At 41.3% G+C, this 16,912-nt stretch overlaps 1 protein-coding gene across 5 annotated transcripts in view; it reads right to left on the bottom strand.

The window, feature by feature from the left end:
- LOC132817023 (myc box-dependent-interacting protein 1) overlaps nt 1–16,912 on the bottom strand; it is a 158,301-nt gene that overhangs the window by 79,638 nt on the left and 61,751 nt on the right. For all 5 annotated transcript variants that reach the window (XM_060827014.1, XM_060827016.1, XM_060827018.1 and 2 more), the window contains exons 2-3: nt 11,536–11,616; nt 1,019–1,073 (exon numbers count right to left, since the gene is read on the bottom strand). In XM_060827014.1, the coding sequence (XP_060682997.1) occupies nt 1,019–1,073; nt 11,536–11,616 (136 nt within the window). The remainder of the gene's footprint in view (nt 1–1,018; nt 1,074–11,535; nt 11,617–16,912) is intronic.

Genomic DNA, 16,912 nt, shown 5'->3' with positions numbered 1-16,912 from the left:
TTTCCACTTGGTCAACAATTCAATTGAATAATTTTCTTCCAAAATACAGAAGTCAAGTTTTGATGTTCAAGTTTGAAGATTCAAGGTGGTCAAAGGAGTATTGAACAACGGTTAAAATTATGAAAAGGTGTTGATGTCTAAAGTGACAGGATATGAATTTAAACTAATGACAGAATTCTTATCATTTCAAGTTTGATTTACAATGCATGAAAGGATGGCAGAAAAATGGTATAAAAACTTGAAAGGAGGAATAGAACTGAGGGGGAAGGGTTGAAGAGAGGACAGGAAATGATAACTGGGGAATAGGATTAAAAATTTCAAAGCTTGCGCCAGCAATAATGTGGGGCATATCCCATCTTGTACCATTCTCTAATTACAAAGTGCTTTATCTGGAGATCAAGTGCAAAATGCAAATCAGGCAATGACTGCAGCAGTGTCAAGCTTGATAAAGGTCATAAGATTGATGGATCTTATATCCACATGAAGAGGAAACTATGCCAGTGATAAATATTCACCTTTAGAATACATGGACAATGACAAATATTTTGTACACGATACTTACATTTTTTTAAAAAAATAACTGAACTACTGACACACCAATCTAATAAAACAGGAGGTGCCAGCACAGCTTCTATTACTAAGGACAGGCAAAATGACAATGTCCACTGCAGATATGGTCAATTGGGGCTGTTTTTGTACTCAGTGGTCTGATTTATTTTTAATATCAAAAGAAATCTTTATCCACAAAAAGCTCCAAAACATACAAAGGTTAACCTCAACACACCCTTTGTGAAGGCCAACATGGTGAGTTTGGCCAGGTAATCCATTAGATAAACACAAACTTGAATATGCCATTTATATCCCAGAGTTAGTTTAGCCATTCAAAATGAATCATTTGTGGTCCAACGTTTCACATTCCCTATCAATGCAGCCAAAATGGCCTTGCATCCTTTTTAATAGCAGCTGTAATGTTATGATTTGCTCTCAAACACAGCTCTCATGCGTGTGACCTCCTTACCTTTTACTGCAACCAGGTACGCCCGCAGATCTTTCTGGAGTTTGCTTCCTTCACTCTGCAGCAAAAAGGAAAATGAAGTTTTGTTTGTTTGTACAAATGCTGCACATTTCTATACAACAGAAAGCAAAACAGCAAGTGGCCTTTTAGCAGCACTTTAACCAACGTCCCCTATTGGTTATAGATTGGTGTCACAAATCTGGCCCCTTTTTTCTAAAAGCTGTTCCTTTTCAAGGATATGGTGTCCTTGGTTTAACTCAGGGGTAATAAAACACTCCTGGCTCTGACTAGACTGGTTTGGTACAGAGATTAAAGGGTATTGAGAGGCTTTTTTGTTTATATGCAAACAGATGAGACTTCAGGTCAAAGTGGTCATGTTTTAGAAGTGACCTGTATAATGAAAAGGGGAGTGGTCAGCTCTCCAGCTGAGCAGTTTAGTTCAGAACTAGTTAGGAGTTCAGTTTTGTGGAAACAGGCTCCCTCTACTCTAACTTCAACTGTAAGCATCTGTTCATTTTTTTTTTTTAAGAAAAGGGATTTGCTTATTGGGACTGTTACACACATTCAGAACAGTATAATTAAATCTAGTTGGGATAGACAGTTCTATCGGGTTCTTTATTCTGTTCTGTGTTTCATTGCGTAAAATTTGTGAATAAATTTCTGTTTTAAAACCCGTAGTCAACTTAGCTAACCTACTCCAGGTAATTTTCACTGTCCACTTACTGAAACAAATTAAAGTTATGGGTCTGGGTTGCCTGCTCAAGAATGTTTTGAGTGGTCTGGCCTAGTCCATAACATTGGTAAGAACAAAGGTTTAAGAATTCCCAACCCTAACCAACCAGAAAGAAAAATATTATGGAGACTGTGAAACAATGGAAATACAGACTTGAAATTATATAGCACTTTTCCTAACCAGTGTTTTTAAAAGTGCAGTCAATCTTGGAATGCCAGAATCAGTGGTCAAATTATCCAGAGCAAATCCCCAAAACAGCTGTGTGGTAACGAGATAATATATTCTGTAAATGTTAATGGAGGCCTGGGTATTGGCTGGGACACTTGGAATAATTCCCTACACTTCAAAATAGGATCATGGAATCTTTTACACCCAAAGCAAAATTGGACTTCAGTTCAACATCACATTTAAAGTCAGTATCCACAACAGTGCAGCACCTGCTTAGTATCGCACCATACCTAGAGGGTTTAGATAAGAATTAAAAGGAGAAGCAAGCACTGGTTTAAAAATAATACGAGTGGTTAAAGGAATTATAGACAAGAGCATAAACTTTGAACACAATGAATGCAACATATTTGGAATGCATAAGCTGATCCAGATTTAATAGTAAGTAATGAAAGGTGCATAAATTATTTGAAATTTGAATTTCAAAAAAGATGTAGAGGGGTGCTGGTTGCTTCTGAAGGGTTTTGTTTCTCAAAAGAAAAACCTTTAGAACAATTTAAATCCAACATTTAGTAAGAACGCAGGTGTCTGTGGATCACTGTGCTACTAATAATGACCACAAAATCATTGACAGCTGTTGGAAAAACTCATTTGGATCACTAATGCCCATCAGGGAAGGAAACTGCCATCCTCACCTGGTTTAGACTACATGCAACTCCAGCTCCACAATGTAGTTGACTATTAACTACCTCTGACATAGATAATATGTGTTTGCCTAGCCAGCAATCCAGTGAATGAATTTATAAAATGGAAACTTATTTATACTGTTAGGGTTATGACAAGTAGAGTCAACACGCAAAGCCATAGACTTTTTGTTCCGTTCAGAAAAATCTAGAATTGATCAAGTTTTGTTTTTAAATTCAGTTCAGAAGATACTAATGTGCATTAAGCACTTTCAATTTCCATCCTTGGAGAAGGATCCAACTCGATTCATAGAACACATCACCTTGCAGAAAGGTTTAGCTGGTGAAAGCTGAGCCAGGCCAATTTGATGAGAAATCGGATTGATAGCAGACAAAATTTACGTTTTCACTTGTGAAAAGTTTGTATCAACACATTTTGGAAAGGATGAATCTGAGTGCCCAAAGCCCACAAAAGAAAAAAAACCAACAGTAATCAGTTAAGGAGTTCCCGAAAGAATTCAAACAGATGCAATTTATCTGGACTTGCCTCATGTATAATATTAGGAAGCCAGTTAAAACAATTTTGCAGTGTGGGCTGGTGTCCCATTTCCTACCAACTGATCTGATCCGAGTCATGCTCAGCTGAACCTCATTTCACAAACTTCAGAACTAAACTCTTTCCCTGCCGCTTATATCCTACACACATTCTCATTCCCTCCTTTTATCATTTCATGATAACAGATGGCACTGCCAGCTTTCATATGACGCTTGACAGAAGATATTAAGTTATTGACACAGCATACATAAAAATTACTAGTCCATTACAGTAATTAGAATTTGAAGAATCCTCCCATGTGGGGAAAAGTTTCACCAGTAAAGTTCTTAAATCCACAATCCTTAGTGACCACTCCATCCTCTTCAAGTTGAGTGGAAATGAGACAGTTCTCCAGAATCTCCTTTACTAAAGCCCAACCTAAAAACAAAACTCAGTCTGTTCTTGCATCACTTCTCAGAGAAATCCGATTTCTCAGAGAAGTTAAATACTTAAAGCCGAGGAGACTTCCATCCTCCCGGAGATATTTCAGATGGAGGATACCAGCGCACCTGAGTGTGCAGAGGCTGCAGCTGCAGGCTAGGTGAACTCAACATTCTTTGCTTCTGCTCCATTCTGCTGTTAAATGTAGCAAAGCTAACTGGCTGTTGTGATGTTACCTTAATCAGTGAACCTTCATATCCCATAAATGAGAAGGTCGGTACGCCTTTTGTCAGTGGCCTTCCTACAGACATTAAAAGGCATTAGTGATCCAAATGAGTTTTTCCAACAACTGACAATGGTTTCGTGGTCATATCCCAAAGGCTCACGTAGTTTAATGTCTGTAGAAAGGCCACTTACAAAAGTCGTACTGACCTCCTCTTCACTATTGTTAATTTTTCACTTTTCTTGCTCATGACTGGGGAGCTGATTGAATCCATTGGATCAGGTTGTGGAGGAGTGGGCAGTGATCTGAAGGAGTGTTTTACCTGTGAATGGAGAAACTCCAGAGAAGTATCTTTGCATTCCCTCTCATTCCTTCCTTGCCAAGGTGGCTCAGTATGGAGACAGTCACACAGTAAGCTACACTAAATTGTGTCTGCCATTCTTTGAATTCTTGAAATCTATTACTCTGTTCAATATTTATGACATCAAGTGTTACACAATCCATAAACTTCTAAATTGTACTGCCTAAACAATTCAATAATAAACATCAACGGTCCTAAAATTAAACCCTCAGAGGAACCCCATTTAGGTTATTCAAAAATTATTTTCCTTTAACAAATTGATACTTGGCTAACGTGAAAGCTGACCGGAAAACATATTTCAAAAGTCTGGGACAGCAAAAAAAAAAGTTTCCTTTGCTTTAGCAATTGAAGAGGTAGTTTCAGTTCATATTAAATCTCATTAGTGGGAACCAAATGCTGATTATTTTAAAATATGTTCTCCAAATGAAACTTGCCAAATAAAACTGTTGGAATTACAGTGGCAGCATTGGTAGAGATCAACGTTCTTTGAATTTGCAGTATGAAGGTCGGCCTCAAGTTCAAATATTCTCTAGACATCTTAAAACATCAAACTGAAGATGCACGCATTTCTTTTTGTGAAAACTCTATTAAAAACACAAAGATCTTGTCATACAATACTTTCATCTGGCTAAAGCATGACCACTGACCCAAATGTTTGTTTTTCAAACAAATCAAGGGATCAAGGCACTCAATTTGTTTTAAGGTTATAAGTCTGAATTTTAAAAAGGACAACATTGTACAATTTAAATGTAAAAGACAATCTGCCCCACTACATAGCCAACAAAACACATTGAATGAAGATCCTGATTCAAAAAAGGCAAAACAGTTACTTAAAAAGGAATTTCTGAACCAGTATTTTAACAAACGAAAATGTTTAAGCATCAAGCACACTGATGAAGGGCTTATGCCCGAAACATCGAATTTCCTATTCCTTGGATGTTGCCTAACCTGCTGTGCTTTAACCAGCAACACATTTTCAGCGATGGCACAATTTACACAAACTTTTGCTTTTCAACCCAAGTATTAGTACAACCATAACTTCAGCATTTTCTTTTTTTGCATCCTCTCACTGGAATTACACTTATAACAAGAGAAAGCCCTCGTAGCAGACCACAAGGCACCACAACACAAGCCACTCTCTTCCCCCAAAACAATTACTAAGCATCAAAATTTCATCACGAGGGGACTTTAACCCCCTTCTCACTTTACTTCTTCTGGGGACTCCAGAATCAATTAAACACAAAACCAGAGTGCTATGTAAACGCAGACGATGCAAATCCCAATTAAACACAGCACAAAGCTCACTCAAACCCAGAAAGCTCGAACCTCAGCACAGTCCGGAGGACTTGAACCTCAAATCAACGCACCTAATAAACTCTAACGCCAGTACTGCACAGAAGACTCGAACTTCAATCAAACCCATCTCAGGGGACTCTAACCACACTACTGCGCAAAGGACACGAACCTTAAATCACATTTCCTCACCCCAATGCAGCACAGAGGACTAGCACCTTTGCCTGTCAGCATGTTTGCAAAACTGTTTTTGACTGAACTTACTACCATTTGAGGAACCCGTAGAGAAGTGTGAGATTGAATGGGGGGAGCTATCTCTGGCACACAGGAATAATTGAGGGGGACCAAGGTTTAAAATCTTACCTTGCGGACCCGTCCGTCTCAAGACACTAACGTTCTGGGTGGCCACTGACACTGTCCAATTGTAACTATCCATTTGGATCCTGCAGACTACACCATGTCGTCCCATTCCTCTCCCTTGTAAACCCATTATCCTTGCTTGCAGCACCCCAGTGTTAACTAAGTTCTCATTTGATCAGAGTCACCTGCCAGCACCCAGCCCATATCTCTCCAAACTCTTCCTATTCATACATCCATCCAAATGCCTCTTAAGTGTTGCAATTTTACCAGCCTCTACTATTCCATACACGTACCACCATCTGAGTGAAAACGTCGCCCCTTAGGTCTCTTTTATATCTTTCCCCTCACCCTAAACCTATGCCCTCTAGTTCTGGACTCCCCGACCCCAGGGGAAAAAAACTTTTGTCTATTTATCCTATCCATGCCCCTCAATTTTGTAAACCTCTAAGGTCACCCCTCAGCCTCTGACGCTCCAGGGAAAAAAGCCCCAGCCTGTTCAGCCTCTCCCGATAGCTCAAATCCTCCAACGCTGGCAACAACTTTATAAATCTTTTCTGAACCCTTTCAAGTTTCATAACATAGTCATCACTGAAACAGTCACATGAACTAAACAAAAAATACCGAGGCCAGTAGAACTGTCAGTTGGAATCACAAGTAATTTCACAAAGAAAAGGGAATTGTATGAATACTTGAGAGAAAAAGAACAAATATTTTTGTATTATTCAGAGCTGGGAAGTTGATTTGCAGACGTTTCCTCCGTGTTTCGGTCACATTCTTTGCTTCACAGGAAGCTCCAAAGCACTGTTGTACAGTCTCTTCTGGAGTTTATTAACTTCTGCCAGTTCCAGTTGTTTGTACTACAACAAACCAGCAGAACCAGCAGGAACAGAATCAAGCAAATTCCAACTGACATAGTACAGCAGCACTTCACAGGAGGCTCCAAAGCCCTGAAGAAATCACTTAGACAGGAGACCAAACATCTGCAAATCAACTTCCCAGCTCAAACAAACCCACAACTACAGCAACGTGTTATGGCCTAATAGACATCTATAAAATAAAGAGATGTCGTCTCAGTTTACCTGCATATCGTATTTGGTGTTGTAAGTTTGCTCACTGAGCTACAAGGTTAATTTACTGATGTTTCACCACCATACTAGGTAACATCAGTAAGCCCCGGTGAAACACTGGTATTAGTGACCCGCTTTCTATGTGCTTAGGCTTCCTTGGGTTAGTGACATTTCCCCTCAGATGTGATCTAGTATGGTGAGGGTGATGAAACATCCGAAAATGAACCTTCCAGCTCAGTGAGCAAACCTACATCCAGAACCTCAACCTGAGCTACAGATCTTCTCAAAACTCCTTAACACAATACTAATTTGGGATTTCAATATTCCAGTGTTGATATCATTGAGATTTTCATCATTCGATCATTAGTGGAGGTGTACCTTCAGCTGTGCAGCCCCCATACATTGGAATTTCCTCATTAAACTTCCATACCTGACCCTCGATATATAAAGGCCCTCCTTCAGAAAAGGAAAACTTCAGGCAAGCCAGTTAAAAAAAAAACAGCTGTCCCAAAATCTTATTTGGCTCAGCAACAAAGTTTGTTAGATAGCACTTCTTTGAAATACAATTTACTACATTAAAAACAGCACAAGAACACAAGTTACCTTAGAAAAAGTTTTGAAATGAAATTCAGAATTTAAATTTGAGAACAGATTTCAATTTATTTATCCTGAATTTTGATGATAGACATCAAAAATAACTGAACTGCTGTTAGGTATGTATTTTCACGAGTGCAATGTGAAGAAATCAGTCCCCAGTCAGATATCAGCACAGTAGCTTCCTGGATCAGAAACTCTGAAGCAACTGTCTTCCCTTTATTGCTAATGAGCCTTTTTTCCAAGGTGTAGGATATGTAATCAACATGTGTATTAAATTTGGCAAGTACTAAAATTCCTATAGAAAAATGATAAAATTGGAAAGGAATGAAAAATTTCTGGCAAAACTAAACAAAGACCCAGATTAAAAAATGGCCTTGTATTGGAGCCTTTTTTTTAAATCCTTGCACTGGTAAATCAACCCAATAGGTAATTTCATCATGCATTTGAGCTGGCTCTAATTAGCACCTTGCTCATAGTTTTACAAAAATCATTAAATCATTTACACCACTGACAACAGAATAAAAATGCCCAAATTGTGTGTGTGCACAATGAAACCTACTGTCTTGTCAATTCACTGATCAGCATCTGTGTGGGGGCAGTAGCAGATGGGAAAGCTAACCATTCTGTACCAGTAACAGATGAATCACCAGCTCCCTTAATACCAACCTGCCCTGACTGTGTCAAGCTCTGGAATTCCGAACATGTCTCCCTGCCACCTACACAAAAAGATTCTCCACATGTTGCTCTGACAAAACATTCAAAATACTAATTTTCTTTTGGAAAAAGATAGACTCCCCTTTTCACCACATTTCATAGCATTGCCTCAAGCAATGCCACATAAAAATAAAATCTAAACAATACAATTTGAAAAGAAAATGGAGTATTGGAGAAACTCAGGTTCTGGCAGTGTCTGTGCGAACAAAAACAAGGATAAACACTGAGTCCAGTAACCCTTCAACTAAAACAACACTCCCCTGTGTGATAGGACAGTCTCAATCAAGGGGACAGACTTAAAATTAGAGCTAGGCTGTTCAGGGAGGTCAGGCAGCACTTCAAAATTAAAGGTAGTGAAAATCTCCAAGTGTAGGGATCAGGTCAACTCAAAATTTCAAGAGATGGTTTGACAGGGGTGCACTGCATTAAGACATGATCTAACTGAATGATACAAAGGCTTCAAGAGACCCAATAATCTCTTCCAAAGTGCTTGTTGAGGCAGAATAAGCAAGGTGATTGACCCAGTCATAGGACCAGATTGGAAAATGTTCATCTACTTAATGTTGCTACCCTCACATTTGTGTAAGCTTATTATCACCAAATAGGGCTTTAATTATAGACATTGCTGCCTGCAGTGGTAAAATACTGACCAACATCCTCATTCCCTTGGAAAAACAAAAAACCCATTTCACCACCAAAGCAAACGCAATCCTTTCAAATACTGCAAATGGATACAAACTGGGCCACACCCTAATTGCTTTTATGCAACTACAGCGTGTAAACATTTCAATCAACTAGTACTGGGTCCAATCAACTGCAAGGGACAATTTTCACAAGCAAAATCCAAATCAGCTGCCTCCACTCTGTTGGATAGAAATCTCAGCAGCAATAAATGCAAAAGAAAATCTGGTCTTTTGCACTGACTTCCAGACTACACAGAACTAAAAAGGTCAAGCCATTCAGTAGGAATGAGATGAACACATGTCACAGTGACACAAAGATGGGCATGGGGAAACAAAAGTTAGTCCCTCCCTTCAGCCTGCTGCTTCAGACCAGCTTTATTAACCAATTGAGGTTATCTTCATGCAGCACTTTTTCCTCAGCAAAAGGTTATGGGTTCAAGTTCCAAGTGAGTCTGGAATACCCAGCTACGCTGACATATTGTACACTCCAACAGAGGCATCAAATAACCTCTGACATGATTCAAAAAGGAGTTGTTTCCAGTGTCTTGATCAAAATTATATTCCTCAATCACCACTGAAACGGATGCCAGCTTGAGAGAGATGGCTCTTCATAAATTGAGTACACAGTGAGTAGTCTATTGGTTATAAAGTACTTGAGATTTACCAGGATGTTGCCAGGTATGAAAGGTTTCAGTTATAAAGGAAGTGAGATTTTTTACTGGAGTGTGGGAGGTGGAGAGGTGAGGAATTTTATAAAATCATGAGGACATAGGCAGAGTTAGTGGTAGTTGCCTTTTCCCTAGGATGGGAGATTTCAAGACTGGGGGGCACATTTAAGTGAAAGGAGACAGATTTTAAAAAAGACATATGGTGCAATTTGTTTTTAAGAAGAGAGGGTGGTTTCCATTTGGAATGAACTTCCTGAAGAAGAGTGGATGTGAGCCTAATTACAATGTTTAAAAGACATTAGGATAAGTGCAGGAAAAGGAAACATTTGCAGGGATACGGCTCAAACACAGGAAGGTAGGATTAGCTTACTTTGGGATTATGTTCAGCATAGACTTGTTAAGCTGAAGGATCTGTTTCCATGCTGTATGAGGGTTATGAACGATGCCACATAAATGAAAGTTCCTTTTAGTTCCATGAACCCTTGCTCCACAGCTTTAATTGTATGATTCAACGAACAATTCAGAAGGTGACTTAAGTGGCACTCCACAATTTAAACATGAAAATTAAGACTCACATTCCAATGAAATATTGCCATAGTTGCCTTTTAGATGAGGCATTAAAAAGAGCCCCTTCCATTCTCAGCTGGAAGCAAAGATATTACTGCATTATTTTGAAGTGTAGCAAGTATCCTGGCCAATATACCTTTATGCCAGTTGAGACAGAGTTTGCTGCTAGATTTATTACAGTGATAACAGAAAAGTACTTCCGAGTTTGAGAGAAAATTTGTAGCTCGGTTGCTCATTGTTGTCGTTCTGTTCGCTGAGCTGGGAATTTGTGTTGCATACGTTTCATCCCCTGTCCAGGTGACATCCTCAGTGCTTGGAAGCCTCCTGTGAAACGCTTCTGTGATGTTTCCTCCAGCATTTGTAGTGGTTTGAATCTGCCGCTTCCAGTTGCCAGTTCCAGCTGTCCGCTGCAGTGGCTGGTATATTGGGTCCAGGTCGATGTGCTTATTGATTGAATCTGTGGATGAATGCCATGCCTCTATGAATTCCCTGGCTGTTCTCTGTTTGGCTTGTCTATAATAGTAGTGTTGTCCCAGTCGAATTCATGTTGATTGTCATGAGTGTATGGCTACTAAGGATCAAGTCCTGAACTATGAAAGCAACCACCCCAACACAAAAGAAGTTGCATCAAGACACTATTCAGAAAGACCACAACACATTGCAGCACACCAGAACTGCAAAAAGAGGAAGAAGAACTCCTATACAATGTATTCGCCAAAAACGGATTGCTGCGCAATTTCATCAATAGATGCCTAAGGGAAAGACAACAGAACGAGAACATGCCACAATCCAAAAGACTAGCCATACATCAAGAGCATTTCCGAACTGACAGCCACACTACTGCGACCACTAGGACTCATAACAGCACACAAACCAACAGGATGAAGGACTCGATACCCAGTATGAGCAAAACCAATGTAGTGTACAAAATCCCATGCAAGGACTGCACAAAACACTACATTGGACAAACAGGAAGACAGCTAATGATCTGCATCCATGAACACCAACTAGCCATGAAACACTACCAGCTATCCATAGTAGCCACACGCAGATGACAAGCAACATGAATTCAACTGGGACAACACTACTATTATAGGACAAGCCAAACAGAGAACAGCCATGGAATTCCTAGAGGCAAGGCACTCATCCACAGATTCAATCAATAAGCACATCGACATGGACCCAATATACCAGTCACTGCAGCGGATAGCTGGAACTGACAACCGGAAGCGGCAGATTCAAACCACTACAAATGCCGGAGAAAAGATCACAGAAGCGCTTCACAGGAGGCTCCCAAGCACTGAGGATGTCACCTAGACAGGGGACGAAATGTCTGCAACACATGAAAAGTACTTGAAATCGGCTATAAAGCATTTTGGAACATAGTGGTCTTCAAAAGCACCAAATTATTTCAATAAAAAAAAACTTACCAGTTGTCTGTTGAAGTTCTGTACACACTGCTCAAATTGTTCATCTTTTGTCTCATCAGCCTTGCCCAGTTTCTGAAGGACCTGCAAATGAGAAAAATAAAAATCAGCATGACTAACATGCAAGCACAACCTGGACAGGAGAGTATCCATGTTTGGAGATACAGATATACATACGTCAGAACAGAGAATAATATGAACACAAGAAACAGGAAGCATAAGCCATTTGGAGCCTTCAATAACATCAGAGTTCATTGATTTGTGGTAGTCACTCCATTTTCTTGTCAGCCCCCCCCCCCCAATAATCTTAACAGCTGTGATCAAATATTAGGTTGTAAGTTTGCTCGCTGAGCTAGAAGATATGTTCTCAGAAGTTTCGTCACCATGCTAAATAACATGGTCAGGGAGCCTCTGTTGAAGCGCTGGTGGCCTATCTCACTTGCTATGTGCGTATCTTCGTCTGTTATGGTAGGTGAGATAACTTCCGGTTCTTTTTCTGAGGGGTTGGTAAATGGGGTCCAAATTGATAGGCCTGTTGGAGCTACAGTTTGAATGCCAGGCCTCTAGGAGTTTCCATGGGTGTCTTTGTTTAGCCTGTTCCAGGATGAATGTATTGTCCCAGTCGAACTGGTGTCCCTCGTTGTCGAAGGATACTAATGATAATTGGTCATGAATTTTGGTGCTCGTATATCTTGGTGGCTAGTCTCCTGCCAGTCTGTCTGATGGTAAAAACGGACTGCAGATGCTGGAAACCAGAGTTCTTTAAACTAGCAGAGTTTGGAACTGAACAGGATAAACAGTACAGACGACAGATTCAAAAACACCAGCAACAGTTCTCCTTCAAGATCCTTCACTCCACACTCGCAGCAACGCGCCGGCACCTAACCTCTCTACAGTCAGCCCTGCCTCAGCTGAGGGCCCCACACACACAGAATTGCAAAGGACCCCTTCTGTACCACATTTTCAGGAGAATTCATATTTTACTCTATTTCTGATGAAGGGCTTTTGCCCAAAATGTCGATTTTCCTGCTCCTCAGATGCTGCCTGACCTGCTGTGCTTTTCCAGCACCACTCTAATCCAAAGTCTGTCTGATATACTGTTTGTTGCAGTCCTTGCAGGGCATTTGGTATATGATATCCCTAGAGGCCTGGCATTCAAACCAGAACTCCATTAACAAACATCAATCTTGGACCCCATTTACCAACCTCTCAGAAGAAGAACCGGAAGTGACATCACCGACCACAACAGACCAAGACAGACAGAAAGCAGGACAGTATACCAGCACTTCAACTGAGGCTCACTGATGTTACGAGCATGGGGATGAGAACAAATCTTCCAGCTCAGTGAGCAAATTTACAAGTCGAGGGTGTAGTGCTGGAAAAGCACAGCCAGTCAGGCAGAATGCAAGCAATAGGAGAATAGACATTGAACATCAGCTCTTCATCAGGTAAGCAACTCTGAATCACAACCGGAGCAAAAATCTTTTGTGAAGGGCCGGTGGTGCCTCACAAACATTATTGAATTCTTTGAGGAGGTGACTAAGGAGGTGGACGAGGGTAAAGCGGTAGATGTGGTGTACATGGATTTTAGTAAGGCATTTGATAAGGTTCCCCATGGTAGGCTACTGCAAAAAATACGGAGGTATGGCATTGAGGGGGAGTTGGAGGTTTGGATTACGAATTGGCTGGCTGGAAGAAGACAGAGGGTAGTAGTTGATGGTACTACTGCACTCTTGGAGTGCAGTTACCAGCGGTATTCTGCAAGGATCTGTTTTGGGACCATTGCTGTTTGTCATTTTTATAAATGACCTGGAGGAGGGGCTAGAAGACTGGGTGAGCAAGTTTGCGGATGATACGAAAGTCGGTGGAGTTGTTGACAGTGAGGAAGGATGTGGCAGGTTACAGCAGGATATAGATAAGCTGCAGAGCTGGGCAGAAAGGTGGCAAATGGAGTTAATGTCGCTAAGTGTGAAAGTGATTCACTTTGGTAAGAGTAACAAGAAGATGGAGTACTGGGCTAATGGTCGGATAGTTGGTAGTGTGGATGAGCAGAGGGATCTTGGTGTCCATGTACACAGATCTCTGAAAGTTGCCACCCAGGTAAATAGTGCTGTGAAGGCGGCATATGGTGTACTGGCCTTTATTGGTAGAGGAATTGAGTTCCGGAGTCCTGAGGTCATGTTGCAGTTGTATAAGACTCTGGTGCAGCCGCATCTGGAGTATTGTGTGCAGTTTTGGTCGCCATACTATAGGAAGGATGTGGAGGCACTGGAACGGGTGCAGAGGAGGTTTACCAGGATGTTGCCTGGTATGGTAGGAAGATCGTATGAGGAAAGGCTGAGGCACTTGGGGCTGTTTTCATTGGAGAAAAGGTGGTTTGGGGTGACTTGATAGAAATGATTAGGGGTTTAGATAGGGTTGACCATGAGAACCTTTTTCCACGTATGGAGTCAGATATTACAAGGGGGCATAGCTTTAAATTAAGGGGTGGTAGATACAGGACAGATGTTAGGGGTAGATTCTTTAGTCAGTGAGTCGTGAGTTCATGGAATGCCCTGCCAGTAGCAGTGGTGGACACTCCCTCTTTATGGGCATTTAAACGGGCATTGGATAGGCATATGGAGGAAAGTGGGCTAGTGTAGGTTAGGTGGGCTTGGATCGGCGCAACATCGAGGGCCGAAGGGCCTGTACTGCACTGTATTTTTCTATGTTCTATGTTCTAAACAGTGACGGGAAACTTAACTCCAACTTGGCCTCCGCTGCACTCTCGCAGAGAACTCCCAAGACTAAAATGACCTTCAGCAGAAATTCATTACCAGCTGAAATGGATACCTGATGTTGAAACTGGGCCCCTTCATTGTACATTTTCCCATGACAGGATATGTCTCAGCATCTACAATGTCAAGTCACCCCAGAATTGTAGATTGTAAGACTCAGGATGAGAACTTTGGCCAATCTACCCATCACATTCACTCTGCCATTCAGTTAGATCTTAGATAACCTGATGATCCCCAACTACTTTCCTGCCCTTTGTTTAACTTTTAACTTCTTTACTGATTAAAAATCTGCTTCTCAGTCACGAATATACTTAATTACCCAAGCCTTAACAGCCTTCTGCAGTAAAAAAAAATTGAGATTCACCACCCTTAACCAAAAGGCCTTAAATGAGCAGCTCCTTAAGCAAACGATGCCTGCTGGTCCTAGACTCAATCAAGGAGAAACAGCCTTTCCACATTTATTCTGTCAAGCCTCCTTAGAATCTTGCATCTTTCAATACAATCGCCTTTCATTCTCCTAAACTCCAACGAGTACAAGCCTAAGCTACACAACCTCATTAGAAAAGTCCTCCATATCCAGGATCAATCTAGTGAATCTTCACGAGACTGTCTCCAATGCCAATAGATGTTTCCTTAGATCAGGAAAACAATTGTTCAGTGCCTCAACTGTGGTCTTATACTTCAACAGGAGCAACTCATTCTTCAAAATAGTCCCAATCTTTTCAACTATTCGCCATATGTTATAAATGTGTTCGCAACAGGAGAATGTGTAAACATACATGTTCATACAATTACTTCATAATTTCATAACTACTTGGAGCTGGAAAGCCTAAGTGACCAAAAAGATAATATACAGAGGAACCACGATTATCTGAACGAGATGGGTGGGCACTATTTTGTTTGGACAATTGATTATTCGGTTAATTGGTTTCTGGGGCTCGGAGTTTTCTGCAAAGTCTGCTGAAGATTTGTAGCTCGGGTGTCCGTTGTTGTGATTCTGTTCACCGAGCTGGAAGTTTTTGCTGCAAACGTTTCGTTCCCTGGCTAGGGAACATCATCAGTGCTATTGGAGCCTCCTGTGAAGTGCTGCTTTGATGTTTCTTCCGGTATTTATAGTGGTTTGTTCTTGCCGCTTCCGGGTGTCAGTTTCAGCTGTAGTAGTTTGTATGTGGGGTCCAGGTCCAGAGAACAGCCAGGGAATTCCTAGAGGCATGGCACTCATCCACAAACTCCATTAACAGACACATGGACCTGGACCCCATATACAAACCACTACAGCTGAAACTGACACCCAGAAGCGGCAAGAACATCCATCAACAGACACATCGACCTGGACCCCACATACAAACTACTACAGCTGAAACTGACACCCGGAAGCGGCAAGAACAAACCACTATAAATACCGGAAGAAACATCAAAGCAGCGCTTCACAGGAGGCTCCAATAGCACTGATGATGTTCCCTAGCCAGGGAACGAAATGTTTGCAGCAAAAACTTCCAGCTCGGCGAACAGAACCACAACAAGTCTGCTCCCCGTTCAGGAGACTAGGCAGCAGCACACTGCGCGCGAGCCCCCACCCCATGCAGCCGGACCCTTTTCACTTTGTCCTGTTCAGGGCAAAGATGGAAGCTGTCAATGTTGGAGAAATTTTCTGGGGAAGGGTTGGTTGCGGGTGGGGGGAGTTTAGGGTACACCCCTGCGGAGAACTCCAGGGAAAGTCTGTTTTGAAGGGGGGGTGGGGAGAGAAGAGGGGGAGAGGGGGAGTGGATTCTGGGAAGATGTTTTCATTGGCAGGAGAGAGGTCACAGCCTTGGATAAAGGGAAGATGGGGGAGAAGGAGAAAGAGAAACTCAAGCCATAGAGTGGTGAATCTATGGAATTTATTGCCACAGAAGGCTGTGGAAGCCAGGTCAATGAGTATATTTAAGGTGAAAATGGGTTCCTGAGTATCCAGGGTTGCAGGAAGAAAGCAGGAGATTGGCGTTAAGAGATTTATCAGCCATGATTCAATGGCAGAGCTGAGAAAGTGTATGGGGTATAAACAGGCAGGTTCAGCTGAGCATGACTCAGATCAGATAAGAACTTACAGTTAACAATAGGGTACTGGAGGCAAGGATAATGGGTTAACAAAGTGGAAAAACATTCATTATGTAGAACCATTTAACAAGATGAGGTAGCATTCAATATGTAACATCTTTTAACCAGGTGAAGAGCATTCATTATGTGAAGCCAGTTTACAAGATTAAGAACATCCATTTTTTAAACAGCAGATGGCTTAATCTTTACTGTTGATGCTCACTGATTGTAACAGTCATGTAATCAATATGTATGTTGCCTTATCTGGATGCTGCTTTCTGTAAAATGACTATATAGTTCATTGAGAAAGTGCTGTTCCAGAGAGGATCGTGAACTCATGTCCTTGTGCGCATGGGGGATTTCCCACCCTCTTCCCCACCCTACCCCCAACCGCCATGCTCCATCTTTCAAAACTCTAGGTTTATACCTTAGAGTCCTCAAACTTTCCTCATACATTAAGCTTTTCATTCCTGGGACCATTCTTGTGAACCTCCTCTGAACACACTCCAGGAGCAGTATATCCTTCC

This window comes from Hemiscyllium ocellatum, chromosome 7, assembly GCF_020745735.1.
Source record: "Hemiscyllium ocellatum isolate sHemOce1 chromosome 7, sHemOce1.pat.X.cur, whole genome shotgun sequence".
NCBI lineage: Eukaryota > Metazoa > Chordata > Chondrichthyes > Orectolobiformes > Hemiscylliidae > Hemiscyllium > Hemiscyllium ocellatum.
Note: the sequence above shows the minus strand (reverse complement) of the source record. Positions and strands in the feature narration are given on the sequence as shown.